The sequence below is a fragment of the Grus americana genome, chromosome 23, assembly GCF_028858705.1.
Source record: "Grus americana isolate bGruAme1 chromosome 23, bGruAme1.mat, whole genome shotgun sequence".
Lineage (NCBI taxonomy): Eukaryota > Metazoa > Chordata > Aves > Gruiformes > Gruidae > Grus > Grus americana.
The window spans coordinates 1,467,724-1,494,907 of record NC_072874.1 but is presented as its reverse complement, the minus strand read 5'-3'; the positions used below and the strand labels follow the sequence as shown (position 1 = coordinate 1,494,907).

Sequence of the window (27,184 nt, the reverse complement as noted above, 5' to 3'; positions counted from 1 at the left end):
GGCAGCTTGATGCAGATCAGGAAGAGCCGTTAGACCTCGGATGGTTGTGTTCATCAGTCAGTGCTGTCATCGTTTGCTGACACCTAAAAGCACGCAGGACTCTGAAGATAAAGGAAAACATGTAGCGATGACTTAGAATACAAAGGATTGAAACTTCTACAGATGTATTTGGCTCCACGTAAGTCCAGTCTTCAAATCTCAAATGAATGCTATGGTAATTTTATCCTCGTATTGTCCTGTAATTTTCTAAAGATCATTATTAAACCTATTCAGCAGAACTGATAAATGACTTTGTTATAATAGCCTTTAGTGGCACAGCTAAATTAATAGCCTTTCTAGCTATGATTGCAAATCCTCTGTTTAAAAGAAAAAATCAGAGGTCTTAAGAAATCATTTGCCACAGTACAGCAGGCTGAAGGCTGTACATCAGATGAAGTAGGTTGCGTGTGGTAGTATCGCGTACCCAGGATTGAGTCCTGGATCCTGTGCGCAGGGAGACGCCTCATCCAGAAACACTCCAGTACGTATCTCCGATACGTCTGTACGCGTGTTGGGAGTTGTGCCTGTCCCCTGTGTGAAGATGTTTTTAAGGCAGGTTTTTTTATTGCTGTAAATGACTCTTAAGTACGTGTGAGCTAATCTGTTCTGACTGCTTGAACTACCGAACGGGAGCTCCTGAGCCTTCCTCCGACACCTTGCCGCGCTTCCCTTCGGTTTGGGTACGAGAAGGGAGACAACATATTGCTACGAGGGACAGATACAAGAGCACAAGGAACAGATTCAGCTTATGTTTTCCCCTTTAGCAGCGTATATAAGAAGGTATTATAAGAGTAACGATGCTCTGTAGGAAATCCAGAACTCATCTGAATTTGGTCAAGTGCATTAAAGATATTAAAAGCATGTGTGTGTAATTAATCTGGAGGCTTTAATCTTTCATATGCTGCTCATCTCTGAAGACCACCTCCTAGCATATGAAGATATAGTACATAATTATGCACTTAATGGGGAATTAAGGCTACAGACTTACTTTCCGATTGGTTGGCCGGCCCAGTTTTTAACTGCTGGAAAAGGGCAGGCCTTTAAACAGAGCTCTGTGTCTGTGCAATTCCATACGCAACTTTTCAACACCTAGCAAGGTAATTGCTGTGTGTCCTTCATTTTATCCTAGTAACGATGACAAGCAAGGTCGGGGACTGCATGGCAGTCAATCACAGAACCCGCTGAGAGGCCCCTTACTTTTAACCACAGGGCCTTAAAGCTTTCATTTTTTCTCATTAACGGTTAACTTACGTCCCCTCTACGCAGATGTGTGCGCTGCGGTATTTTTAGAGTTTTTAAAAATCTTTTTCTGTTTTGAGTATTTGTGCATTTTCATATGTGAAAGGTTTCTGAGAAGATAACTTGGTTCTGCAGGCTCTTTTCTGGCCCCTGTGTTTCAGCACCTCGTGGAGGCAAACGGTTTTAACCTCATCCTTCCTCTCCGAGTTTGCAAACGAGCGCTTGCGGTAGAGACAGGGAACAGAAAATTCCAAGTGACTTCAACTAGATGAAAAGTTGAGCGGTGGGAACTCAGCCGTGGGTGTCTCAGCGGTTTAGAGAAGAGGGGGTGACACGGTTCTGCCACAGACTTGTCCCTGTGGAACACAGTAGCTTTGCTGGGCCAAATTCAAGTCCATGCTGTTTGGTCTTCCCCGTGAGGACAGCCCGCTGCCCAGGGACAAGATCAAGTGCTATTGTCTCCATAGAAAAGACGTGAAACTATTGTGCAATTCCTAAATTTGTGTTCCAACGTGTTTATTTTTGAATTGGGCAGAGGAAACAAGTTATTCACTATTATTCACAAGTTATTCACTATCTTTCCCTCTTAGCGTTTCGGCACAACGAGTGCCCTGACCCTGGCGTGCCCGTGAACGGAAAGCGGTTTGGGGACAGCCTCCAGCTCGGCAGCTCCGTGTCCTTCCTTTGCGACGAGGGCTTCATTAGGACCCATGGCTCGGAAACCATCACTTGCATCTTGAAGGAAGGAAACGTGGTCTGGAACAATGCAGTGCTCAGATGCGAAGGTAAATTTTACCAGCTTTCCTACTAGTCTGTACGTGCGCTCTGGAGGGAGAATGATCCCCCGGTGTTTGCAGCCTTTGGGGAAAAAAGGAGAATAGTTTTATCTGTCAAGGTCCTGGTCAGATAACCCACAGCAAAGGTACGCAGCGCTGACCTCGTGGGAGACCTTTTGCCATCATGTAGGCAGAGAGGTGAGAGTTGTTGGGAGCCGAAGGACTCTTGGACTTTGGTTCTCACCCTCAGCTTCTCGGTGATGGCGCTGGAAGGTGTTGTCTGCACTGAAGAGTTTGCTTAGGAGAAAGCGCCAGGTAAATAATCACAAGCACTGAACTCTGTTTTCTAATTTTCAGTGACATGAATGATGGGTATTATTTGTATTAACTCAGTTCTTGTTACGGCAGGTGTTTTTCTAATAAAAACGGCTTTAATTTACTGATGACTAAAAGCTCCCCTACCACTCTTGTCACGAAGGGAATTAAAGAACAGAGATACATGGCGATATTTTTTCTGTCCTGATTTTTGATACATGTGAAATGCATAATATTTATATAATGAAAGAAGCAAAAGGTACAGATCTTTACTGTGAAAAGTGAACTCACTGCTGCAAACATTTGTACGCACACACGTACCTTCGGTGTATCTCAGTGCGGTGTGTCAGTCCTGTGTAATGGACTCTGGCGGTCAGGAGCCAGGAATTTGGAGTTTGCATCTCTTTGCAACACCAGCTGCGATAGCCAACCCAGAAATGAGGGAGATGGGTTGAATTACAGAGTTCAAAGATTTTTCCTAGTCCTTTCAAGCTTCTGCTGTGGAAGAGAGAAGTGAAGAAAGAGCTCGTTAGAAGTGAAAGTCTTCCTCTGCCCTCTGTTCTCAGGGAAGCGATGCCCTGCACTGGTATTTACAGCAATTTGAATAACAAGTACTGTGCTACTGAGAAATAGTACTGTAATATTGAGAAATAATTTCAGTAATTGGTCATGCATTGTTCAAGTGGATGAGCAGCAGAAATCGCAAATCTAGTCCATTGTCTTTCAGATTGAAAGAAGATACCAGTTGTGTTCAGTAACTTTTATGTGATAAGAAGCTGGACTTCTTGTATTCTCGTGTAATTTTTCTTATGCAAGCAGTTGACAATGAAATATCTGTAGGTTTGATTCAGAATTTCCATTATTTTCACAAGCATGAGCCTTTAAGTTTATGTATCTGTAAGTGTAGAAGAGAAATACACATTAAATAATGCACTTTTAATCAACTTTTATCTTTGGAAGCTTTGATAACCTTATGCCATTAACTTGTGCTTTTTTCTCTGTGATCACAGTGGTGATTTCTTTGACCTTCCAATACGCACCTGGTTAAGCGTACATTTTAATTAGCCTTTTTAAACAAGGAGGAAGTATCTAGATCTAAAATACTGTTTAGTGCTTGAAAAAACTAATGGGAAAGAGAGAGACCTGAAGAAAAGAGTTGAAAGATGGATAGAAGTCCTGACACGAAATTATGTAGCTTTAGGGCAGAAAGGAGCCTCTTGTTCCAGAATAATTGGTTCAGATCCAGTTGGGATCAACTGACTTTGATGCGGCATCCTTCAGATCAGCAGGGGAGGTCTTAGGCCCAGACTTCCGTAGGTACTTAAGGTCACATCTCGCGTGAGGTTTCGTGCCCCTCGTGCAAAGCTGGCACCAGGGTTGGCCCCGGGCCGGTGCTTCAGCAGCTGCTCCGGAGGAGCAGGGTCGGTCCCCTCGTCCGCGAGGACTCGATGCAGCGAGCGCCGCGGGGTGACGGGCTCGGTCTGCGCCAGGGGAGCTCGCGGGGGCCGTGGCAGCGACGCGGTCACGCCGCCGTGCGTGACCAGCACCGGTGACTTGGCTCAGCAGAAACACCTGGGTGAGGAGTCCTGCAAAGTGCTGGGCAGGGGGAACACAAACTCACGGGAGCAGACGCGCTTCTCCATCCTGTCTGATTCCTAAAGGACAATACGTGGCAGTTATTTGGGGCTGTAGGATATTGTACCTCCGGTCCATCAGAGCCAGGGTCCTTTTTCCAGAAAAGGTAATAATATGCCTTTAGCTTCTGAGATGGCACAAGGGACCACAATGTGGAATAAACGCCATAGTCTTGTGATGTCTCTTGTGGAAGAAAAGACACGACTCAATTACCACAGGTATGAAAGATTTTCTGGCACCTGCAGCTACTGAAATGCAAACTGACCTTGCACTTTTCTCTGCTTTTATATCTAATAATTATTATTATACCCTGTCCTCTCAGAGCCGCTGCACAAGGTCAGGATACTGACTCCCACAGATGCAGTAGCAGGCTGCTCCAGCTTCAGTTTAAGCCAAAAAGGCAATTTCTTACCAGCCAGCGTTACTTCGTCTGGTTCCAATTATTTTTAACACGTGAGAAACAACAATGCCCGAAAGCTATTGCAGGACAATGCTGCCTGGCAGGGAGGGGTAGGTCCGATGGTGCCACAGCTCCTGTGACGCTCTTCGCCTGAATCGTGTCCTGTCCCTTGTCCCCAGCGCCCTGCGGGGGCCACCTGACGTCGCCCAGCGGAACCATCCTGTCCCCCGGCTGGCCTGGCTTCTACAAGGACTCCCTGAGCTGCGCGTGGGTCATAGAGGCCCAGCCGGGCTACCCCATCAAGATCACGTTTGACAGGTGCCCACCCCAGACTTCTCAAAAGTTTCCTATTTGCGGTTGTTGTCGGTGGTTCCGGCAGCACGGGGTTGTAGCCACCCTGGGAGGAGAAGGGAAGGGGCCGCTCGGCGTTGGGTTTGGCAGTGAGGTTCTCTTTTTCTCCTTTTTTCCTTACTAACTCCTGGCAAGACATTAAAATTCACCTAACGTTCAGGAAACAAAAAGTGGAAAATGGTGATTTTTCCCTTCTTGTTTTGACTAACGCCTGCTAATTTGCAGCGCTATTTTAGACAGACGTAGGACAGATTTTCGGAGGCTGAACTCCCACGTGCTCAGCCTGCCGGGGAGAAGCAGCGGTGAGAATCTGGCCCTGACTCGGGGGTGCCGAGTCTCTTGACTTGCCCTGGATTTCACCGTTTGAGGAGGGCTGTGCTCTCCCAAACCTGGGTCCGTACGTCCGAGAGGTGATGGTTCACGTAGCGTAAGACGCTCGTTGCTGCAAAGACCGTTTGGTGTCAGCAGATGAAGCAGGTGAAGGATCAGAAATAAACCCGAATGCGTAGGAGGGGGATGTCGTGTTCTCCCAAGATGCTCAGCCGGCCGAAGGTCGGGCAGTAGAACCGGACCCACGGATTGCCCCACGGCTGTGCTGCCTTCTAGTCGTTAGAGCGTGTTCAGGACTGCGGTGAATTAAAATTAGCCGTGTTGTTTTTTCACAGAGATATTCTTGTGTCCCTTTCAGATTTAAGACAGAGGTGAATTATGACACCCTGGAAGTGCGAGATGGCCGGTCTTATTCTTCCCCGTTGATAGGTGTCTACGATGGCACCCAGGTGCCCCAGTTCCTCATCAGCACCAGCAACTACCTCTACCTCCTCTTCACCACTGACAAAAGCCACTCTGACATAGGCTTTCAGATCCGATACGAAAGTAAGTGCAAGTTGTTCGTGTAATTACGCGCCTCCGGCAGCACAATGGGCTCAATCAGAGCCCCGTCGGACTCGCTTCTCCCCTTTGCCAGGCGGTTTGCGCTGCTGCAGCGACGGCAGAATGTGGAGCTACTGCGAGCGAAGGAGCAGTTTCTGCTTTTTGACCGTCTCGGTGGTTTAGAGTTTTATATTTTTGTTTTAGCATCTACAGAATATTACTGGTTTTAGGAGGCAGAGTTGAGTTCCTCTGTCCGTGTCATCCTCTTACTTTGGGGACAGTCGGTGGGAGTTTGAACGAGCTTATAGGAGGAGTCGAATGTAATCGCTGCCCCTTGCAGTGGGCTCTGCAGCCGCTGAGTGGTCTGACACGGGTGGGTTTGTTTGCCGCAGCTGTGAAGCTCCAGTCAGACCACTGCCTGGACCCGGGGATCCCAGTAAATGGCCAGCGCCACGGGAATGATTTCTACGTGGGAGCACTGGTGACGTTCAGCTGCGATTCAGGCTACACCCTGAGTGACAGCGAAGCCCTGGAGTGCGAGCCGAACTTCCAGTGGAGCCGGCCGCTGCCCAGCTGTGAGGGTAAGGAGTGCAGCACAGAACATCTGCAGGAGACGGCAAACGCTTCGTTTGCAGATCTACTGTCAAAGTGAAGCAGCAATTGTAAAGCTCGCAGTGACATTTGGTCTGTGGAGTTTGTTTGATTTTGATGGGTTGGGCTTTGTTTTGACATTCAGAAGAACTGCTACTCTTCCAGCTGATGATGGGTTTTGAATTATTTCATTCTTTCTCTGTCTTTTTGCAGCTCTGTGTGGAGGTTACGTTCGTGGTTCCAGTGGCACTATCTTATCCCCAGGCTTCCCTGATTTTTATCCAAATAACTTGAACTGCACGTGGACAATAGAGACGTCACATGGAAAAGGTGAGAAGCCTTCAGCTCAGAGTGGTCTTAGAGATGGACTGGAGGGCGGTGGTCAGTGGGAGACAAGTGCTCCCTGTGTACACCGAGAGTTTGTCTCAGTGATGATGGGTGCCCATGTGCTTGGCCACTTGCCATTCTTGCCACCATCCAAACGTTGTCACTGGACAAGAGGCAGAGGTTTTTGGCGTCACATCTCTTAATCCTTTTAAAGTGGAGAGGGGTAAGAGGGAAAAACGGTCCGATATCAAACCCCCAAACCTGAGAGCCTGTGCCAGGCGCTATCTCTGGTTTCAGACCTCGGTGGCAGTATCCTCTGGACAGTTAGCAGGTGTTTGGATACCTGGTATTGCTAGTGATGCCACACAGAGCAAAGGGGAGCTGCCACTGGCACCGCTGCGGTAACGTTTGGGATTCAATTGTACTTTCAGCCTTATTTTTCTTTGCAGTGCTGGATCACTATCTGTATAACATTTTACAGATGGCAAAGCGGAAGCATGTAGTAAATCACTTCCAGGCATGGGACAGAACTCGTTCCCGGCTCTGTCCTAGTTCTGCAGCTCTCATTTCCCCACTAGCTAGGAGTATTGCCAGCACAGGCAAAGTGCAGATCTGTTTAGTCCAATCTCCTGGGCGGTACAGGCCGATCTTTTGTCTTGGAGGAAAATTTCAAGAAAATATATCATTGACGATTAGAGAGCAAGTTTTACATACAAGGGCGGGAGGTGATTTCTCCTGATCCAGTCGTTATCTGCCTGGGGTAAGCACAAAGGGTATAAACCCTTTATGTAACTTTATGCACTCTTATATAACTGTCTCGTCGTACCGGATATCAGCACGACGGGAGCTATCAGGAGCCAATTTTGCAAATACCATTTGTATTACAGCAAATAAACTTGTCAGTGAACAGCACAGTGCATTAAGGGAACCATCGCATGCTGTGAAAAGTATTCTGTTGAGTATCAGCAATCCACTCTTCATTAATCCACTCTGCCTTGGATTCAGCTCTTGGATGAGACACTGTATTATCCTGTAGCTAAGCTAAGCACAACACAGCAAACTGACACTCTTTTATATGAGAAAGTGCAACTCTGATGGCCTGTGTGCTTTTATGCCAACATCAGAAGAATGTCTTCTGACCAAGCTGAGCAAGGCTCGAAAAAACACGGCTCGTTTTCAAATAGCGGAGGTACGCCTACGCAAGGGTAGGGGCTTTTTGTCCCCTGTCCCCTAAAAGATCCTGCTGTGGCCAATTCAGTAGTGCAGGAAGCGGCACATCCCTTAGAGCGGTTCAGTGCGACGCTGTTTGGGATCATCCAAAGAATTCAGCCCCGGATCTGAACATCTTGAACCGGACCATGTTTGTCACATTAGGAGAAGCTGGGTATTGAGCTTGCAGAAGAGCTGGTCCTAGGTTTAGCTGTTTCAGAAGTTCTATAGCCTTAGCCACAGGTATTGAATATTAGAAAATCAAACCGTGAGCTGCTCTGTGAATCCAGCTAGTTGTAGTGAAAATTTATGGGTCTCCAGGCCTTTGACAAGAGTTTTGGCTCTTCTTACCTATCGGGTTGTGCTGGAAAGGTCAGGATAAGATTCTGAGAAAAGTCGAGGGTTTAAAGTAAGAAACTCCTCCATACCAATGAAAGGAGCGTGTTCGTACTGTGGTTTGTTTGGTATTTTCATCCCTCTCCTTACCCACTGCTGGTATCCTTCCTTCGAGGTTGTTCTCCAGGAGCTCGTTGGGATCGAAGGGCAGCACACGGTGGGATCCCTCTCTTTGCACCGGTGCCCTTCTGCAGCGCTTCGCCCCCGGGCAGAATCACCCTTCTTGCACTTGTGGAGCTTTCTGGGCTAGGAAAGCTTCACCCAGGCAGCTGCGTGGCTGCAGGAAATCTCCAAGTTCAGTTAGAGGTTAGGGCGAGAGGAGAGGATAGCCAGAGGACGTTGTACGGATATAATAAGCTGGCATATAGCCAAGCTACGTGTCAGGAAAACCTCTCCTTCCTTGTCCCTGTAGTTCAGGTGAGTTGTTTATTTACCAGGGCAACGGAGGGAGGAGGTGAACAGAGATGGATGTCCTTTTCTCTAGCGCTTTGTGGAAGATGTTGAAATGTATTTAGACGCTGGGCTGCGTTGGTGGGAGTGTGTGTACCCATGCGTACGCGTATGTACACATCCTTTCTCTTGCAACAGCATTCCATCTCAGTGATCTGCGTTCCCTGCTGTCGCAGTGTTAAACTGCTGCGTAATGCATCGCAACAAGCTTCTCCCAGCTCTCTTCAGCATTCCTGCAACGTTGCTTCTCGTTCTTCAGCGAAGAGCAGTGGAACAGTGTGATCCTGAGTCAGAGCAGTAGCTGCTGAAATGGGATGAATTTAGTCCTTGGAGAACAGAACAGGCTTTAAAAAAGGCGTAACCGAGCCCCATTCTCAGCTAACTTCCTCGGCAGCGCCCTCGCAGTGCAGAGCCTTCTCTCTGTGCTTTGTCCTTGTCTTTCGGTTCCCTGTTCTTGGGGACCGCTGGGTGCCTCAGTCATCACTGGGCGAATTTGGTGCTTGCTAAACCCAGAAGCTTTAACAATTCTGCTGCAAGCAGGGGATGCATGTACATGACTTAAATGTTTGCCATCGTACCTGAGTTTTCTTGCTTTACGTTGCCCATACCTACTTCACTAATGCCTTACTGGGCGTGCGGCGCTGCTGCTGTCCCGGGCCTGGGGACTCTTTCAGTTCCACAACCCAGAACAGGGTCCAGGGCTGGTGCCCCCCAGTCCGCCGGGCTGTTCGCTGCCAAGCCAGCACCCGAGCAGGGACGATCTGCGGCATAAAAGCCGGTCTCAAGTTACTGACTCCCAGATCTTTATGAACATCTCGCACGTGGCCAGCACACGAGTCCCCTCGTTGAAGCAAGTTGGTTGTTATAATAGTTATTTTTATGTGACTGCAGACACTGATTTACTTTATGGACTCACGAGCTGTGCAATTTGAGTTTAAAAGCAGCTTAATTTTAAAGGTATTTAAAAGCTTAAAGAGAGACTATTATTTTTAATCTGAGAACTTCAAAGTGATTTCTTTTCCTTATAATTTGTTTTGTTGTTTCTTTTACAGAGAACGGAAAAAAAGCCCCTGCACTTACAGAGACGTTTTGTGCCACAGTAAATTTCAGACCAGAGCAAAGGTTTAATCAGAGTCACAAATCCTTTGAAATGAGTTTGTAATTAGCCCTTATGACTACAGTTACACAGCCCTTAACTGGCTCTGCTGCTGGAGAGGCCTCGTGCCCATGATTGGAGTTGTTGTCTCAAAAGCCCTGGAGCCAGGGGCTGCCCTCCCAGCTCTGGGCACGGAACTGTGCTTCTCTTTCCCTGGTGCTGTGGTGATTTCGGCGGAGTGCTGTTATTTCTGTTCCTTAGACCGGGTTTTGTAAAGGCGAGGGTGTAAATTTACTGTCAGTTGATAGGCAGGGAAAACTTAAAGACATGTTGTATTCGCTGTGTGTCTCCAAGTTTTCAGGCCAAAACAGGTCAGACAGCTGGTAAGAACAAGCACCATTTGGAAACGGTTAGACGTTTCCTGCCTGCGTGGAATTCTGCGGGGAGAACGGTGGAACTAAAAATTTTCTGCCAGGCTCCGTGTAATATTTACCTGGATATAAGGAAGGAATTGTCAAAGTCGAGACCCCTTTTGGGCATCATTAAGCCCTGAGCCACACAAATACTTCTGCCTGGGACACCGAAGGTTAGCAAGGTGCGGGAGCTGCGTGGCGGGGATAAAGATGGGGAGAGGACAGGGCAGCTGAGATGTCCTGTGAGCCCTGCTCCTTCCCAGTCCAGGGATTTCTGTGGGAAAGGCTTTGTATCGGTTACCAACCTCTCTGTCCTTCGGTTCTTGGAAGGAAACCGCTTGCATGCGAGCAGCAAACCTTCAGAAAGAAATTGGATAGACATAGGGATAAATGGAATATTCAGAGTTATAATCTGATGCTGACAAAAAAAACTGTTGGGATGGATATTAAATCTCATGCTCCGGAGCTTTAATCAGTCTCTAGGTTGGTCTCATCCTGATCTCCAGAAGTTAATGGGGAATGGGAAGCAAGGAGGGAGTTTATTCCTCTGATCCTTATTTACAGATTTCCTGCGCTTGCTTCTGCGGCAGCTGATGCCGTACTTTGGCAGAGATGGGATGCAGAGCAAGACAAGACAGCCCTCGGGTCTCCCCGGGCTGGCCGTCTCCGTGCTGTTAATCATTGGCTTAAATGAAATAACTTGGTCGTGCCACTGGGCGCTCCTGATGTGTGCGAGGAGGTTGGGCTCTGACTGTGCCTAATGAAGACCAGATCACAGCGCTTGTGTTTGCGTGGAGGAGTCTGGTTCTCTGCAAATAGCCCTGCCGAGTTCAGTGGGGTTATGAGGAGTGTGAAGCCCAATTTGGCGTGAGCAGGGGCTTGGGAGCCTGCCCTGTGATATTCAGACAGTGTGCTGAGATCTTGGGATGAAAGCAGCCATATAAACGCAAAGAGGCTTTTTTATTGCTAGGCATCGCCTTAGCTTGTTAACTTTGTGTGACGGTAATGTGACAGGGTTTCTGATAGAAGATCCTGCCTTGCTTTGCTCTCTGAAAGCTGTCGCTGCCGGTTTTTATTTTTGAAAGACGGAACTATTTTCCAGAGAATAAGTGTTTCTAATTGCGTTTGAATTCCAGCATGAAAAATCACCTAGTTGGAGGCTTTTGCAAAAGCCTGAAGTACTTACTATTTTGTGTCTGTAGGTGTGAAGGATACTTTAAGTAACCCATTACTCCTTTCTTGTTCATTTACAAATGCAGCAAGGTCACAGCCTTCTCACCAAAATGTTTCAAATTGTTGAAATTGCATTTGGAAGAAGAGACAAAATAGTTTTCCTGTGCGTTTTCTTTCTCTGGCTGGATCTGTTGTGGTTTTTATTTTTGTCACTATGATGTGGTTAGAAGTGTGGGATTCTCTTCGCTTCTAAGATCTGCTACGGCTGGCAAGACCTGGGCCAGCGGCGCTGCGTGCCATGCCCAGCTCTGCAGCGGCCGCACGTCGCTTCCCACGGTGCTGCTGCAGGGAGGTGGCTGCGTGGCGTGTCCCTTACTTGGGAGATGCACGGGGACGGATTACGAGCCGTACGTGGCTGAGGAAACGCGGGTCTGTGTGGGATCACTCCTGTGTCCTGGAACCCCTGGGGACCAGCATTCGGCCCCGGTGTAGGAAGTCCCTGCGGTCACGCTGCTGGTGTACTTCGTGTTCTGGAAAAGCCTCTCTGACCTTGATACTTTGCTTAAGTCCTGTTTTTCTAGGTATGAATTCTTTCCTGAACATAACTTGTTTTTGTTGTTTTCAAGTCCTCACAACTACAGCTTTTGCTGTTCTTGCTACCCTTCTAAAGGTCAACACTGTTAAAATAAAATACTCCTCTAAGCTGCCAGGCTCGGTCCTTTCTGCTGCTCTGTCCCTCGAGCGAGCCTGTGTCATCTCTGTTCCTGCATTACCAAGGCAGGGGAATCGAAGATCTTACTTGCCTTTCTCTGTTCTGGGCTTTGTACTGTACCCTTGTTTTACTTTTTTTCATCTATTTCATTTCCAACATAAATGTGCCCGCGCTTTTCAGCGTGCTTTTCCTTCTTGGTTGGGCTGCTCTTTCTGGAAATCGGGGAATCGGTGCCGGTGTCGTCCCAGGGAGAGGAGAGCGGCTTTGGCCCTGGTACGAAGGGGTGCCGTATGAACGCTGCTGGCTGAAGCCATCGCTATTTTTCCTTCCCTGCAGGTGTGTTCTTCACCTTTCATACCTTTCACTTGGAGAACGGCCACGACTACCTCCTAATCACCGAAAATACCAGCTTTGCTCAGCCGCTGAAGCAACTGACGGGCTCTCGTCTCCCTGCCCCGCTTAGCGCAGGGCTCTTCGGAAACTTCTCTGCGCAAATTCGCTTCATCTCAGACTTCTCCATGTCCTATGAGGGTTTCAACATCACCTTCTCAGGTAAGAGGAGGAGTGGACAAAGACTTTGTTCTTTCTCTTTCCTCCCTGTTTTTCTGCAAATCTTGGGAATGATTTTCTTTTGATGCAGTGCACACGATTTGGGTCACTGACGGTCGCTCCTCTTGTTACCCCAGTAAATGCTCGTTGCCTTCTCCCTCCTCACGCGGTCATCTTTTCTGCTCTGTCCATGGTGTTTCAGCTCGCATTTCCCTGGGGTATGCTTCTCCCTCTCTCCTCCAGATGCCTTCCTCCTCCGTTTATCAGAGGAAAATCACTGCAGTAGGTACAGTGTTGCCATTTCCAACATGGGAAGCTGGGACAGATGGGATCTTTTGGAAGGCAGGGTCGAGCAATCTGGATTTCTTGGATAAGGAGCAAGGCAGAGCTGGTCACTCCCATTGTCCATCTGGTCTCTCTTTTTTCCTTTGGTTCATTGCTCCACTTGGACGCTCATCCCATGGCCCAGCCTCTGCAGCTGGCTTCAGCCTGTCCTAGAGGTAACACGTGCCACGTGCAGCCTAGGCCGGGTTTTCCATGAGCGCGCGGGCATTGCTGGGGAGAACTGGAAACAGCATTTTCTCTTGCTGGGCCTCCTCTAATTGACCTGCTATAATAGCAGATGAAAGCAGACCTCCGGGGGCGCGTAGCGGGACATCGAGGGATGCGGGGTTTCGCTGACCACAGCAACCCTTCTCGCCCCTGCTGTGCCGGTGAAGATCTGGCTGTGCGCAAGATGCAGGCTTTGACTGCCTGCGATGATACAAAACACTGGTTTCTTCAAATGAAATTCCACATTTGCAGAAGTTGCCAATGAAAAGTAGCGTGTGCGTGATGCTCTTGGAGAGAGACTCAAATAAAGGCACGTTTGCCTGTGCGGAACAGGTCGTCGCACTTGTAAATAATCGCTTTGCGTGGGTAATCTCCAGCTGAAGTGCTCAAGGCGTTTATCTGTGTCCTTTAACCCGAAGTCCTACAAATGAAGTCTGCCCAAGTGTTTGCCTGTGCAGACATTTCAGAAAATGTCATCTTTACTGCCTGAGCGCCCCGACAAGCCATTCTGTAAAACAATCAGCTACTGGACAAAAGCTTATTGTTTTGCTGCTGTTCTTTTCTGTATCTCAGCATACCTCGTAGTCCTGAGGGCAGCAGATTCAGCCTGCTGGCGTGGAAGAGAAAGGACCGTTTCTATTGCGGAGCTCGGTGCTGGAGTGCTTGCCGTCTTTGATGGACAGAGCTGTTGCCATAGATGCAGATAAAACCTGCTGCACGGAGAGAACTGGTCTCCGATACCTTTGTTCTGGCCTTGGACGTCAGGGATTTGCATGTGATACTCTGTGGAAACTAGTCAAAGTTTCCAATTAACTTTCATTTTGATGGGGGCGGGGGGAGAAATGGCTTTTTGCCTTAAAAAAAAATTGCCTCACATTATCTAATTATAACTATTATTTTTAATGTCTTTGGGGACATTATTCCTTTCTTGGAAAATTAAAATGGGAGTCAGTTATATTTTTAGCTTCCTTTAGATCTATATGTACATACCTTGTACTTTGCAGGTCCGTTATTATTCAAAAAAAGAACAACCCTCAAAACAGGTTTCCTTCAAAATATTTTGTGGTCGAAGACGTACGTTTGGCTATTAGCCATAATGCCACACGACCTTTCATTTAGCAGCAGCTTAAATGTTCCCTTGCGTTCCCCAAGCAGGAGGCTGTGTTCATTCGTTTTCGGGATTAGTAATGTAGAGGCAGCAGAAATCCCGTCCGGATCAATTCATCTTCATTTGACTAAACCAGAGGGAGAATGACAAATTTCCATCGTGTTTTGTCGCCACTGATGCCACTTTCTCCGTTGTCTGACAACAGTGACAGAAAATGAAACCTGTTGTGTTTTGGTTTAAGTCAAGATCTTGGCGACACCCCGGGGCTGCACATTGCGAGCAAAACCCAAGCTGGTCGTCGTGGCTCGGAGAGGACCTGTGTCCTGCAGGGATGCTTCCTCTGCAGAGCTTCGCTGCAGCTGGATCAAAACTCAGAGCTCCCTCCTCATCCTCGTGTTCAGGGTCTGGGGTACCCTCACTGGGGAGAAAGGGGGTACAAGGTGTCACCCTGCCGTTCTGTCAGTGTCCGTTTGTCCCCTGTAGAATACGATTTGGAGCCCTGTGACGAGCCGGAGGTCCCAGCCTACAGCATCAGAAAGGGTCTGCAGTTCGGAGTGGGGGATGTCCTCACCTTTTCCTGCTTCCCCGGGTACCGGCTGGAGGGCGCATCCCGCATCACCTGCCTCGGGGGGAGACGGCGTGTGTGGAGTTCGCCTCTGCCAAGGTGTGTTGGTAGGTGGTCATGTGCTTTCATTTTGCTTGGTTGGTTCCGCTGTGCTGGATTGTTTCGGTGGGCGGGGATGGGTGGCATCCCCCAGGGCGGCATCTTTCAGCTCGCAGGGTGGTTGGTGCAGGGAAGGGCGAGAGGGAGCTGGAAGGAGCTTTCAGCCCTGCAGCTGTGTCTGGGGGCGGGAGGGGCAGGCGGAGGGGCTGCGGTCCTCTCCCGGGTTGGGGAGCCCCACGCGCACAGCAGAAGCCCCGTGTCCCGGCAGCCCCTCCGCGGTGCTGCGGGTGAGCCCCGGTGGTTGTACAAGCGAATGCGTCGCGGGCCGTGGGAGAGCTGTCATCCCTTTTGGGATAGTTTCTGTAAACCACCGTGGTTTTAAGGCCATCCTCCCTTTGAATCGGAATGCTGTACAGCTTCATAGTCCAGACATACGAAAGCTGCTTCTGGGTGGGTGATCTTAAGCAATGAAATTCCACATTAGCGTGATTGTCTCTGGGAAACCCCCTCTGGCTTTTACCTCTCCTTTACCCTCCAGAGGTTTCTTGCACCTTACGCTTTTCCCTTCCTCTCCTCCTAACTATTGCAAGTCCTTTTTGCAACCCCTCCAGGCATTATTTACACTAATAAATAAATGTAAGGATAGAGGAGAGGAAGAATTTGTCTGCAACACTGAGCTGTTTCTGGCTGCCGTCCCTGATGCAGATGGGCTACAGACGCTCTTGTCTGGCAAGGTCTGCAGAGCGCCCCAAGCCCAGCCCACGGTGCCCTCCGAGCGCAACCGTTGGCGTGAAAGTACAAAAGTAGCAATGTGCCGCAGAAAGGAAGAAGGATGCTTCAGGCCTCTGTAAAAAGATTTAACGGGTTTTTTTGTTGTACAGTTTAGTAAGTAGGAAACTATCAAGTGCTCCGCTGCCGCCGGGCTCACCCAGAGCCATGAAGGATTCGTTCAAATCGGGCAGACCAGATCTCTTACCTGTTTTCACTCTGGTGAAGCCTGCTAGGTAGATTTTCCTGCTCCGCGTTGGTGACCTTTGAAGGCCATTGCAAAGAGAGCATCCCAGCAAGAGCCAGGCTACTTTCTCAGTCTGTTGAGCTTTGCTGTTCAGTCGTGTCATGCTGAATGCATTTCCCAGCGCTGCTTAATGCTTAGGTCACAGGGTTGCATCATCCTGCTGTGACAAGCAGTCTCTTCAGGGCATGAATAATAATCAGCTTGCAGAGAAAGCTAATCAGGGGAATAGAAATCAAAAAGAATCATAACAAAGCTTTAAACTTGATCCTTGGACATCATCACGAAGTGGACACGCTGGCTTCCATTTGCCAATTCCCTACTGCAGCTGGCTTGAATTAGCATGTTGGTTTTATAATAACGGGTCAAATTCACTGTCTGGTGAGATGCGCAGAGCTCTGGTGGCAGGGTGACAGCTTGTCCCCAATGTCCCCGCTGCGCACTCAGATCTGTGTGCTCGCCCTGGATATAGATGGATGTTGGAGACTTACCTGTTAAGATCACGGGAGATTTAATTGTTTTTGCCAGACAAGCCAGACGCTTTGTATTCAATTCCTGTTCTAGAGATGGGTCCGGAGAGAAAGGAGAACGTTTGTTCCTTTGGCCAACCCCTCGCTGGGCACTTCGGATCCCAAGTGGCGATGTCTCCAGCATCTTCCCTGCATCATCTGCGCTAAAGCGAATGTCCTTTTCATACGTGCCAAGAAGGGAGGAGAAAGTCGCCTCCAAAGTGCCTCCTTTTGGTGTATCTGCCGCCGCCTCCTTCCTTAACCCTCATGCTTTTTTGGAGGACCAGCAGAGGTGGCGGAGTCGGTGCAGAAAGCCACCCATGCACCCTGATGGCTTCCCTCAGCTCCGGCAACTTTGTACGCTGTGAAGGACTCAAGGAGACGAGGCAGAGCTAGCTAATCAGAAAAGCTGTTTTCAGGGCAAGTTGGAGTGACTCTCCCCGGGCGTGCATACAAAGCGCCAGGACTCAAAGGAACAGGGAGCCAGTGTTTTACAGCTGAAAATCTTTCAGGGTAAACACGCTGAGAAAACAGCGATTCATGGTTTGCTCATGTGGGAGCTAATCAGGGAGTAACAAAAAATCCTAAACACATGGTGGCTGCAAGGCAGATTTACACGTGTTGGGGGATTGCGCGCGTGTGTGTGTATATATATGTAGCAAACAGGCTGCAATGGTCCTAGCTGAAATCAGGTGCTCAGACAAGGCAGCAACTGCTGGCAGCAGGCGTCCTCTAAGGAGGACATCCTTTGGATGCCATTTGGCAAGTAAGCCCTCATGCTGTATGCGAGCGTTGCGGACTTTTGCTTCCTCCCTGTGATAACGGCCAGTAAGAGCTCGTTTTCACGTCGTCCCGTGAGCTGCGGTGGAGCTCAGTGCTATCGCAGTCTTGCACTCAGGTGCACTTGCGTGTCTGCTCACTACTTCATGGAGTAAAGACATGCCCAGAGCAGTCCTCTTACACGTGCTGTGGCATGTTCATGCGAGAAGGGGATTGTGTCCTTAAAAGCTTGCTGTTAAAGTACATAAAATACAGAGGTGAGGGATGGGTTGTTGCTTTTTTCCAGGAGCGTTAAACCCAGATCTCCTGACATCTGAGACAGGTTGAACCTCCAAAGCTGTCATCCTCTTCCTTCTCTAAAGAGGATCATTCTGCCAAGTTTCGAGTCACACAAATCTTCTAACTTCAAATCTGGCCCAAAATCAAAGACTGTTCACACTACGCAGAGTAGAAAAGGAAGCAGATCTGGTGAAGGAGCAGAGAAGCTGTACTAGAAGAATGTAATGGAACAGAGACTGCGGGTTGTAGTGAGTAACAACAGGGAGAGGACTTCATTCCTTATTTCCTTCCTTATTTCCTTCTTTCCTAAATCGTGGCAGTTTATAACCTGTCATAGGACATAAACTTGTCTCAGGGAAGGGAGGAACAACTGCCGTAACATTAACTACCCCTGTCCTTCCAGTTCCCTGAGCAGGAGGTGTAGAGGGGTTCCCACGTCAGCATCTCCTCCTCTGTCCCCAGCCCCTTGTCTTTTGAACAAGAAAGGTCAGTTTTGTCCATGCCACAGAAAAACCTGAGCCCACTGCGGTTCTTTGAGTGACGTTTTGGGAGGAAACAGAGATATGTAAATTGGAGCTAGTTTCTGAAACTGGGAGACAAGAGGATCTCTGGTTTTCACTCTTCTTCTAACGGGAACGAATGTAATTGTTAGCTGCAAAGCCGGGAAGAGAAAAACACAGGGAGCAAGGGACAAGAGGTCCTTTGAAATACGGTCAAATGACGAACTGGAGAGCTGAGGGCAGCATTAACAACAAATAAGGTCGAATTTTGCCCTCGTAGCTTTCAGGAAATTATTTTGGGGAAGATTTTGAAATTCAGACATAGCTTTATAATTTGTAATTATTTGGAAGTTTCACTAAGTGTATCTTTCTGCACAAAGAGCTCTGGCACTTGCAGCACGTTGGTGCCAGCAGTCAGTGGTGTGCTGTGTTGACTGTTGAATGAACGCTATGATTTTCATACACTATGTGTAGGTATACAATGAGCTTTGTATAAACATGGGCAAAGGCTTTAAATATTTCAGTCTAATAATACCTTTTTATTTTCCTTCTGGTTCATGAATGAGGAAGGAACATAAACACAGTCACTGTGTTGAGCAGGTGGTGGTTTTCCAGGGATTTTTGAATGTTTTTCTGAATTGGATCCCAAGATAGCATTTGAACATGCCAACTTTCTGTGACTCAGTTTCCCTACCCATTTAAGGAGAGGATGTTAATCTCTTCTGTAAGGCACCTGAGGTTTAAGGATGATAGAAGTGCTACGAAGTACTGCTTTGTTTGCTGACTGCACTTGGAAATAGCGTCCGTGGATGTGTTAGCAGGTGGGGGTAGGAAGGAGTGAGCATCTGTGGCTGTTTGGAGGAATCGCCTGCATGTGTTGTATGGCTAGAATATGCGTGCGGTTATTAAAATGTGCTTTTGTGTCTTTATATAGCTGAATGTGGTTCATCCGTAACTGGAACCCAAGGTGTCCTGCTGTCCCCCAACTATCCAATAAACTATAACAACAACCACGAGTGCATCTACTCCATCCAGACCCAGCCAGGAAAGGGGATCCAGCTGAAAGCCAGGACTTTTGAACTGGAGGCAGGAGATGTCCTCAAGGTAATTCTTCTGTCTCTAGCCATGAAACGCTACTGTGCTGCTAACGAGGGCAGGATCTGAAAGGGGAGTGAGCTTCTAAAGTTTTAATGGAGTTAGATGAGACTGACCTCTGGAAAATGCCGCCCAGGCAGTGCTGACAGTGCCAATAATCTCCGGCGGAGTCTCTCACCAGGACTGCTGGTGACCGGCGGTCACTGCTGTGTCGTTAAGGGGCTGGCACGGCCGTCGGGAAGACAGCAGCAAAATTCCTGGGACCCAGAGTGAACTTGGGGCAGGCAGCTGGGCCAGCATCCGTCTGCATCTGGCCCCTCGGAGGTTAGAGCGAGACACGAGGCGATGCATCTATGAAACAATATCTTCTAGCCCAGGGACGCTGTCTGATCAGCGTGTGTCACTGCTCTGCGTTAGTTTGCTGTGCTTAAAAACGTATTCTGTAATTCTAGGGAATTGGTGCCTCTGAACTTCAGCAGCTCGTAGCTGTCTCTGGCAGCACCAGGACAATAGTGCATGTCCTTTCCACTTCTGCAGATGGATGCATAAACAAATTCTGTATCCATTAAAAACATAGATATCTTTGCTGTATCGCTGCATCCTCTGCTGTGAAGGCTTCCCTGAGATGCAGAGATTTGTTGGAATGCCGGGGGTTCTTCCTTTGTAGCTAAACTTCAGTTCTTATCTGTGTAATTGTACAGGGGAAACTGTTAACACATGAAGAAGTGTGAGGTTCTTGGCATTATTTTTAAGTGTTTTTAAGAATCAAGGCTGATTTGTTCCAAAAAGGGGTTTATTTAAATTCAGAACTCGAGACTGAAGCTCTTCAGCATTCCCATACTTGGTCTTAGATTAATCTGCATTTACAAGTTTCAGGACTCTATATAGGAGGAGACAAATCCAGGCTGAGTTTCTATTAACCACAAAGAAATGGTTTTGTAGGAGGCATTAATACTACAAGATGTGTGCTGCTGTGCTAAGCCATCTTCCCAGAGAACGCCTCTGTCCTTATTTAAGTGCCATACTCCTCCACTGTGAGATGGGTGTAATCCACATATTTTCAGCTCACAAATGACTGGAAAGAGAGATTTCCAGCTAATGCAACGAATATGCTCATTGTGAAAGAAATTATGTTCCCTCAACAGGTTTGTCATCAGCTTCTCATCTGCTCCTGAGGAAAGTTACTATCAATCTCCACTAGTGAGAAGTTGCACTTTATCCTCATAGAGAATCACACTATCTGAAAGAAAGGAAAAAAAAAAAAAAAAAAGTGTTTTCTTAAATGATGGCGGGGTCAAGGCACACCTCTGAGTCATTGTAGGAAGAAAATGTTCTTCCCAGTAGCTGTGCTGCACCTCTGGAGCAGCTTAGTTCAGAAAACGCAGCCCTGAGTGCGGTACAAGCTCAGGTGTAAGGAGAAGGATGCGGCTCCTCCGGGGTGTGGATCCTGCTCCTCAGGTGAGCAGCATCGTGAAGCCTCGTCAAGTCGGATTCTTAATTGGGATAATTTCACCGGCTTCAAAGTAACTTTTCCTGCCTGCACTGATAGCAAATAAAATGTTCTCCAGTACGTGTTTCTTGTTCCTCCCAGGTCTACGACGGCAGCAATAGCTCTGCTCGCCTGCTGGGCTCCTTCAGCCGCGCCGAAATGCTCGGCACCAGCATCAACAGCACTTCCAGCAGCATGTGGCTTGAGTTCATCACCAACAGCGAGAACACCAGTAAAGGCTTTGAGCTGCAGTTTTCTAGTAAGTCTTAGGCCCATGTGCTTGTGAGGTGGGAATCTGAGGTGTAATGGTGTATTTTCGTGTTACGGTTGCACGGCCAGAGGAAACAGTCCTTTCCATGAAGAGCTTGTAGTCTAAAGTGGAATTGGAGTTGGGGAGACGATTCTGCTGGCAAACCTTTTCTGTGGTGAATGAGGCAGTGGTGATACAGAAGCTTTGGATCGAAGCTGAGATACCAGATTTCTGGGATCTCATTCAAATATTAATTAAAAAATATTAATTTTCAATATGGTGTTTTTTCTCTCCAGCAAATGATTTTAAGAAGCAAATATTAATATGATCTTGTGTTAATATCTCGTGGCTGTTAAATACCTGATGAAAACAGATGCTGTTTCTCCCACTCCAGGTTTCGAACTCATTAAATGCGAGGACCCTGGCATCCCACAGTTCGGCTACAAGGTCCATGACGAGGGACACTTTGCTGGCAGCTCTGTGTCCTTTAGCTGTGACCCTGGCTATACCCTGCGAGGCAGCAGGGTGCTGGTCTGCCTGACGGGGGAGCGGAGAGCTTGGGATCAACCCCTGCCAACCTGCGTAGGTGAGACAACTCTTGTTTTTCAGACGTCCTCTAACAAGCACTTTGCTTGTGGGCATCGCGCTGAACACCCTTCCTTCCTCCTCTGCTAATGCAGATGATGTTAACTCTGATGCTGATAGCACCCATCCACCTTACTACAGACCGTGATAAGGATACTATGTAAGGCATCTTCAGCTTGAGAGCGCTGATCTCTTCAAAACTTCTACAAGCACTCTTAACATGAAACACTGTGCTCTGAGCACAGATTTGACAAGGTTTCTTGCTTCGCTGCAAGGAGGCTGCTGCTTTTCCAGTCCTTGTCCTTTCACTTAAATGTGTTAAACAGAGTGGCACTTTCTGATAATGGCAGACAGCAACGTGTGTCCAGGCGTTTGACAGTTCAAAGTCATGTTTAGATGACATCCGATTCCAGATCCTCAGAGGTTTTAATTCCCTCAGTCTTTTCTTAGCTAAGTCCTGAGTTCCCTTTTACCTGTAGCTCTCTAGAAGGATATCTTCTTGCTCGGAAAATTCTGATACTAAGTTTTGTGTATCTAAATGAGGTTGGTCTTTTACTTGACAATTTCATAATTAGCTAGTGTTACCAGGACATGGTGACATTCTTCCAGACTTAGTCCTCTGAGAGATCTCAACAACCAGAAGGCTGCCTTCATGGTTACAAGTGATGTGCTCAGACACTGGCACTCTGTATTCTCCCAAGAGTTAGGACCGTTCTTTATGCGGTAACTCTCTGCTGAATTTTAGCCTTGATTATTGAGGTAAAAAGACAAATTTCTGTGATTTATGCATCATCTTAACCATTACCCTTTTTGCTCTACATGTATTACATATCAATGGTTGTGTCTGTGTGAGCACATGGAAACCAACAGCATTTTAATGGATACGTTACAAAAATGTATTCAAAATCCTCACGTTCTTTTGAGGTTCGTTTATTAGAAACGTATGTTGGCTACTTCATTTTATCACACCGATGAATCGTTAAGACTTTTTGCAGATACAGGCAGAAGAATTGAGCTCTTTCACCCCACGCGTGAATCGGGGAAAGCAGGATGCTGGCAGGGGCTGCCTTTACTCACTACAAAGTCAGGTGGAGGGAAGCCGTGACAGCGTGTCAGGTGTTAGGAAGGTGCACAGAATCGCAGAGTTATTCTCATAACTCAGTCTTTTAGCTGAATTAAATGACTCTCTTTATCTTTGTAGGCTTTAAGAACCTCTTTAAATGGGAAGAAATACTGCCTGTTGTATTCGTAGGATGTGATTTGCGTTGTTGCCAAGTAAGAACCGTAATGTCATGAATCTTCTCGCTAACCCATATGTTTCTTTCAGCTGAGTGTGGGGGTACTATCAAGGGAGAGTCGTCAGGACGGATACTGTCTCCTGGCTACCCAACGCCCTACGATCATAATCTGAACTGTATTTGGACAATAGAGGCAGAAGCTGGTTGCACGATAGGGTGAGTTGGACCAAGTTATTGTAGCTTCTTTTTCTTTCCATATACAGCTTATTTGTCCAGAAGTAGATCAATAATTACGTAAGGCAAGTGGAGGGAATGCCCTGTCGCTTTGAGAGTCCCAAGGAAGGATTTATCTCCTTGCCAGGTTGGACATCACTTCTCCTTTCTCATCAGCTTTTCAGCCCCGTCTGGCCTGTGCCAGTAACAGCTATGCTGCCATGGGTGGTGAGGAGTATTTCCTGTTGCTGCCTGTGGTATTACTGTATTAAAATAACATCCAGGAGCTTTTATGGCACGTACAACGTAAGTGCTTTTCACCCTTTTTCTTAAGGGGATGTATTCAGAAACAAAGCAGGTTAGTGTTGAATTTCCCAACAGTGTTTAACATGTGTCCAAGTGACACATTCCTAAAATGAGGACGTATATATAAAATTGCTTGGAAGATCACATCCAGGAAAGGATAAATGGAAGGCACAGTAAATTAACACTGAAAGGGATGAGCTCTGTCACGTTATGTTTGTGAGAATGAACGGTCGGGTGTGATGGTCCCCAGACGTGAGTGGACAGCTGGAAAACTGAGACCACAGCACTTAGCCTTCAGCTTCTAATTGCATTGTTGTATTGTTTTAATAATACATAGAACACACACAATGTAATTATCCTCCCAAAGGAAAAGACTCAAGATGGTTTCTAAACATCTGGTCTCCACAGAGACCCAAGACTGTTTTCTCCTCCTGCTCTTCTGACTTCTCTTATTGTTCTGTTGCCACGTTCCTGTTGGAAAATGGCAGTTTGAAATGTAATTTGTTTCTAAATTGTGTGAATTTGGCAGTAAGGTAAGCATGGTATCGAGAACATTTGGCTCATAAAGTTAGTGCAGTCACCAGCCGAATTCAGGCAGTTTCCTGCTCTGTGATACTTCATCGGTGGTCCCTGCTGCTTAACCGCTGTTCCCATGCTGAAGTTTGCCCAAGCCCTCGCAAGCCGTTTCGGTACTGCTCTGTGCGTACCTACGTATTTCAGTCCAGCTAAAGCGATCTTCGACAGAAAACTGCAGTATATTGGCAAGTAAAGTTTTGGCTGTGTGATGGGACTAGAGGGGGAGAAACGTAGATGGTAAGGTCTATTCAACAATAATCCTCTTCTCCCGCCATCTCCCATCATAATTTCTAGTGCTTGTTAGCTGGTGGCAGCCCCGTTTCTGTGCTGACCCGAGAACTTGTTGCTGTTCCAGTCCTGCACTCCTTCATTGTCGGTGCCCTTTTATCTTCACCGCAGCGTCCTTGCTGCATCAGCACTCATCATCTCTTCAGTGGAGACTGAGCTCTATGGTGCTTTTAGTCAATGGATTTATGCTGGAGATAGATCTGGTCTAGTATTTTAATTTTTACTTAATGCAGGAATTCCCTCCATTAGCTCTGCTCTTCAGTACGGTTCGATAACGGATGGGTCCTGGTATGAACCCAGGAGAAAGCGTAGCCAATGCAGCTTAAATCCTGCACAGGCAACTTCCAGTTAAGTCTCCTCTTTTTTTCATTCTCCTGTAAAAGATTGTGAAGAATCTGAAGATTTTTATAGGACAAAGTAGACATGAGACGCCCCCTCTCCTTCCCTCCCCCCAGAAGCGTAAGAGCCCACTTCATCCAGAGACTGCTCCAGCACGTGAACTCTACTCACACACGTAATCCCTGTCCGCTTCTGCAGGAGTACTCAAACTAGCAGAGCTGGAGGCTTGTGTTTGCAGAGGCTTGGGAGGGGCCAAGGCTGAAATGAAATGGTGCCAGACAGTAGTATGGTAATGTACCTTCTGACCCTTCCTTTCATCAGAGATGAAAGCTCCCTTCTTCTGTTCCTTTATTTGGCAGCTCAAACAGAACAGATGATCTCTGGGTAGTTGAGAGCACATTTTCAGCAACTTCATTTTTATGGTAATCCATTGGAAAAATAATCCTCTTCACGCATGATACATTTGTATAAAGCTCTCATTTATAACTTACATTAAAATTAATCACCAAAGCTTTTTGAATAAAGCTGTATCTGCACAGAATGAGGGGAAGGAGAGAAAAATAGAAAAATTAGTCTGTACATCATTGCCATGAAAGTTGAAGGGTTGCACTTTGAGAGGGGATTAATTTTGTGCATGTGCAAACACACGTATGCACACGCACATAAAATTACAACTAAAATGACTTGGCTTATCTGTGAGACTCTGGGGAGAGGAAGAAGTGGGAGGGTGTACTGGAAAATGAATGAACCTTGCCTTCGAGTACCGCTTGCACAGCTGAGAGCAGTGAATACACAGAAGTGTGTGGCAGCGGCGTTTTATTCTATAGCAGTGATCTCAGTGTCATAAGAGAGTTTAGTGATATTGCTAATCCGAGTTTAATGGATGGTGCTGTATTGACAGGTTCCATTTTTCAGTCTCATCTAGAAGTATGAGTGAGAATATTGGGATGTTCCACTTTGCTTCCTTGGAGATTTCTAGGGACATCACATTTAACAGCTTTTAAGTTTGGGAACCCTCTCCGGGCTAGAGGGAGACAGCGGGCAGCCCCGCAAACCGCTGTTAGCGTGAAAGACCTGCGGCTTTGGTGCCAGCTACGTGGGCATGTCCAGTGGGTCAGCGGCTGAAGCCAGCTCCAGATGGGAGCCCAGCCTCTTGCGCAGCAGAGCCAAGTTGGGGCGGCCAGAGCTGGGATGGGAAACGGCAGCAGAGAGAGCCCCGGGTTGGTCAGGGAGATGTGGGGGTGCTTTCGGAAGAGCTGGGGCTAAACGGCTCACCAGAGATTATGCAGATTGTCAGTGCAGAGCTGGTCCCTCCTCCCCTTGGCTCCTTGCTAAGCTGGGAGAACTGTCCCGCTGTCTCACACACACACACATATATATATATATATAGCCACAGTTCCTAGTTTGCTTTTTGCTGCATTTTCACACGCGTAATTGGGATTGTCAGAGTGCAAGAATAAAACTCTCTTTGTCTCCATTGTTTGCTAAACCAGTGTCTCTGTCTTGTCTTAAATGAAGTCCTGCTGGGACTAGAATCGGGCTGATAAAATCATGCTGTTTGGTTACAGATGTGCCTATTGAATAGATTGATTTGCTCCAGAGCACACCAATTTTTGTAATAAAATCAGCTGTGCCACTAGACTGCTGAACCAACTGGCACTGGACAACCTGTGCCTTACCCCTGTGTCATCTGGTTATCGTGCCAAGGCTCTCCTCATCGGTGAAGCCTGCCCGCGAGTCGCTGCTTCAAAATTAGTGAGGGAAGTGAGTTGGTGTAGGCAGCCTTGGTGCCATCGACGGGGAGCCGGTGGCGAGTGAGCTGTCCCAGGCGGTGGCAGTTCCAGGGCGTCCCCCGCCCCGGCACAGTCTCCAGCAGCGTCTCCCCGTTTCCGAGGTCTTCGGCAATGAGTTTTCTGGGGCGGATTTGGCTAACTAGCACCAGTTAGCCTGAGAGCAAACATGATGAGGCCAACGCACCTGCGGAGAGCAGCGCTGCTGTGATCCACGCTTGTTTTCCTCAAGTCTGGCTTTTTTCTCTTTGCTCTTTTTTCTCTTTGCTCAAGGTCTCTGCTAGATTTATGATTCAGCTCTTTTGGTTTCTGTTGGATTCTGTGGACATCATTTTGTTGCTGAGTACATTGCAGTGGGGTTGGTGGGGTTTTTTTCTCCTTTTATGGTTCTACCTGATTTATTTATGTTTGCCCCGGATAAATGGGAAAGCAGCCAAGCGAATGCTTCCTTGTTTTCCTCCGTGGGCTGTCAGGGTTTTAAGCCCAGTACCCGATTGTTTTATTTTTGCAGATTTTCTCAGTGCAGCTTATAGAGCTCTGTCCCCGTTTCAGAACGGCGTGCCTCGAGTTACCCCTGTGTTAGCCTAATTTCGTTGTGTCGGGTGGTGTTTCCCCCAGCGATAACGTGGCAATGAAAAACAGAGGCAATTAAATGCCCTCTCGGTTGGCGTTTTAAGTGTGGGAGTGACAGGGACTGATGTATCGCAGCCTGTAGTTGATTACTCCCTTGGGTGTAACAATAATGACGATAGTATCTGGTGCTTAGGTGGTCCTTCCCATCTTGGAAGACCCCAAAGCTCTTTGCCAAGCCTGCATCCCTCTGCTTCGCGTCCTTCCACATCACAGGTTGGTGTGGTGGGGAGAAGTGTGGTGTGATGCCCTCCCCAGCCCAGGGCGGGAAGAGAGGAGCATCCCACCAGGGGCTGACGTTGGGACCAGGTTTGTCCTGTCCCAGAGTGCCACCAGACCCCTCCTGGGCACGGAGGGAACTTCTGGCCTTCTCCCATCCGCTTAGGTCCGTCGCTGGTACGGGCTCTGGAGTGAATTTCCTCACCAGCATCTTGGGC

The 27,184-nt window shown here is 47.7% G+C and overlaps 1 protein-coding gene across 5 annotated transcripts in view; it reads left to right on the top strand.

Moving 5' to 3' along the window:
* The window catches only part of CSMD2 (CUB and Sushi multiple domains 2), a 302,978-nt gene that overhangs the window by 184,963 nt on the left and 90,831 nt on the right, over positions 1–27,184 (top strand). For all 5 annotated transcript variants that reach the window (XM_054802279.1, XM_054802278.1, XM_054802277.1 and 2 more), the window contains 11 exons: positions 1,869–2,063; positions 4,584–4,722; positions 5,444–5,631; positions 6,021–6,209; positions 6,433–6,549; positions 12,332–12,547; positions 14,688–14,876; positions 18,883–19,052; positions 20,635–20,791; positions 21,177–21,368; positions 22,695–22,821. In XM_054802279.1, coding sequence (XP_054658254.1) covers positions 1,869–2,063; positions 4,584–4,722; positions 5,444–5,631; positions 6,021–6,209; positions 6,433–6,549; positions 12,332–12,547; positions 14,688–14,876; positions 18,883–19,052; positions 20,635–20,791; positions 21,177–21,368; positions 22,695–22,821 — 1,879 coding nt within the window. The remainder of the gene's footprint in view (positions 1–1,868; positions 2,064–4,583; positions 4,723–5,443; positions 5,632–6,020; positions 6,210–6,432; positions 6,550–12,331; positions 12,548–14,687; positions 14,877–18,882; positions 19,053–20,634; positions 20,792–21,176; positions 21,369–22,694; positions 22,822–27,184) is intronic.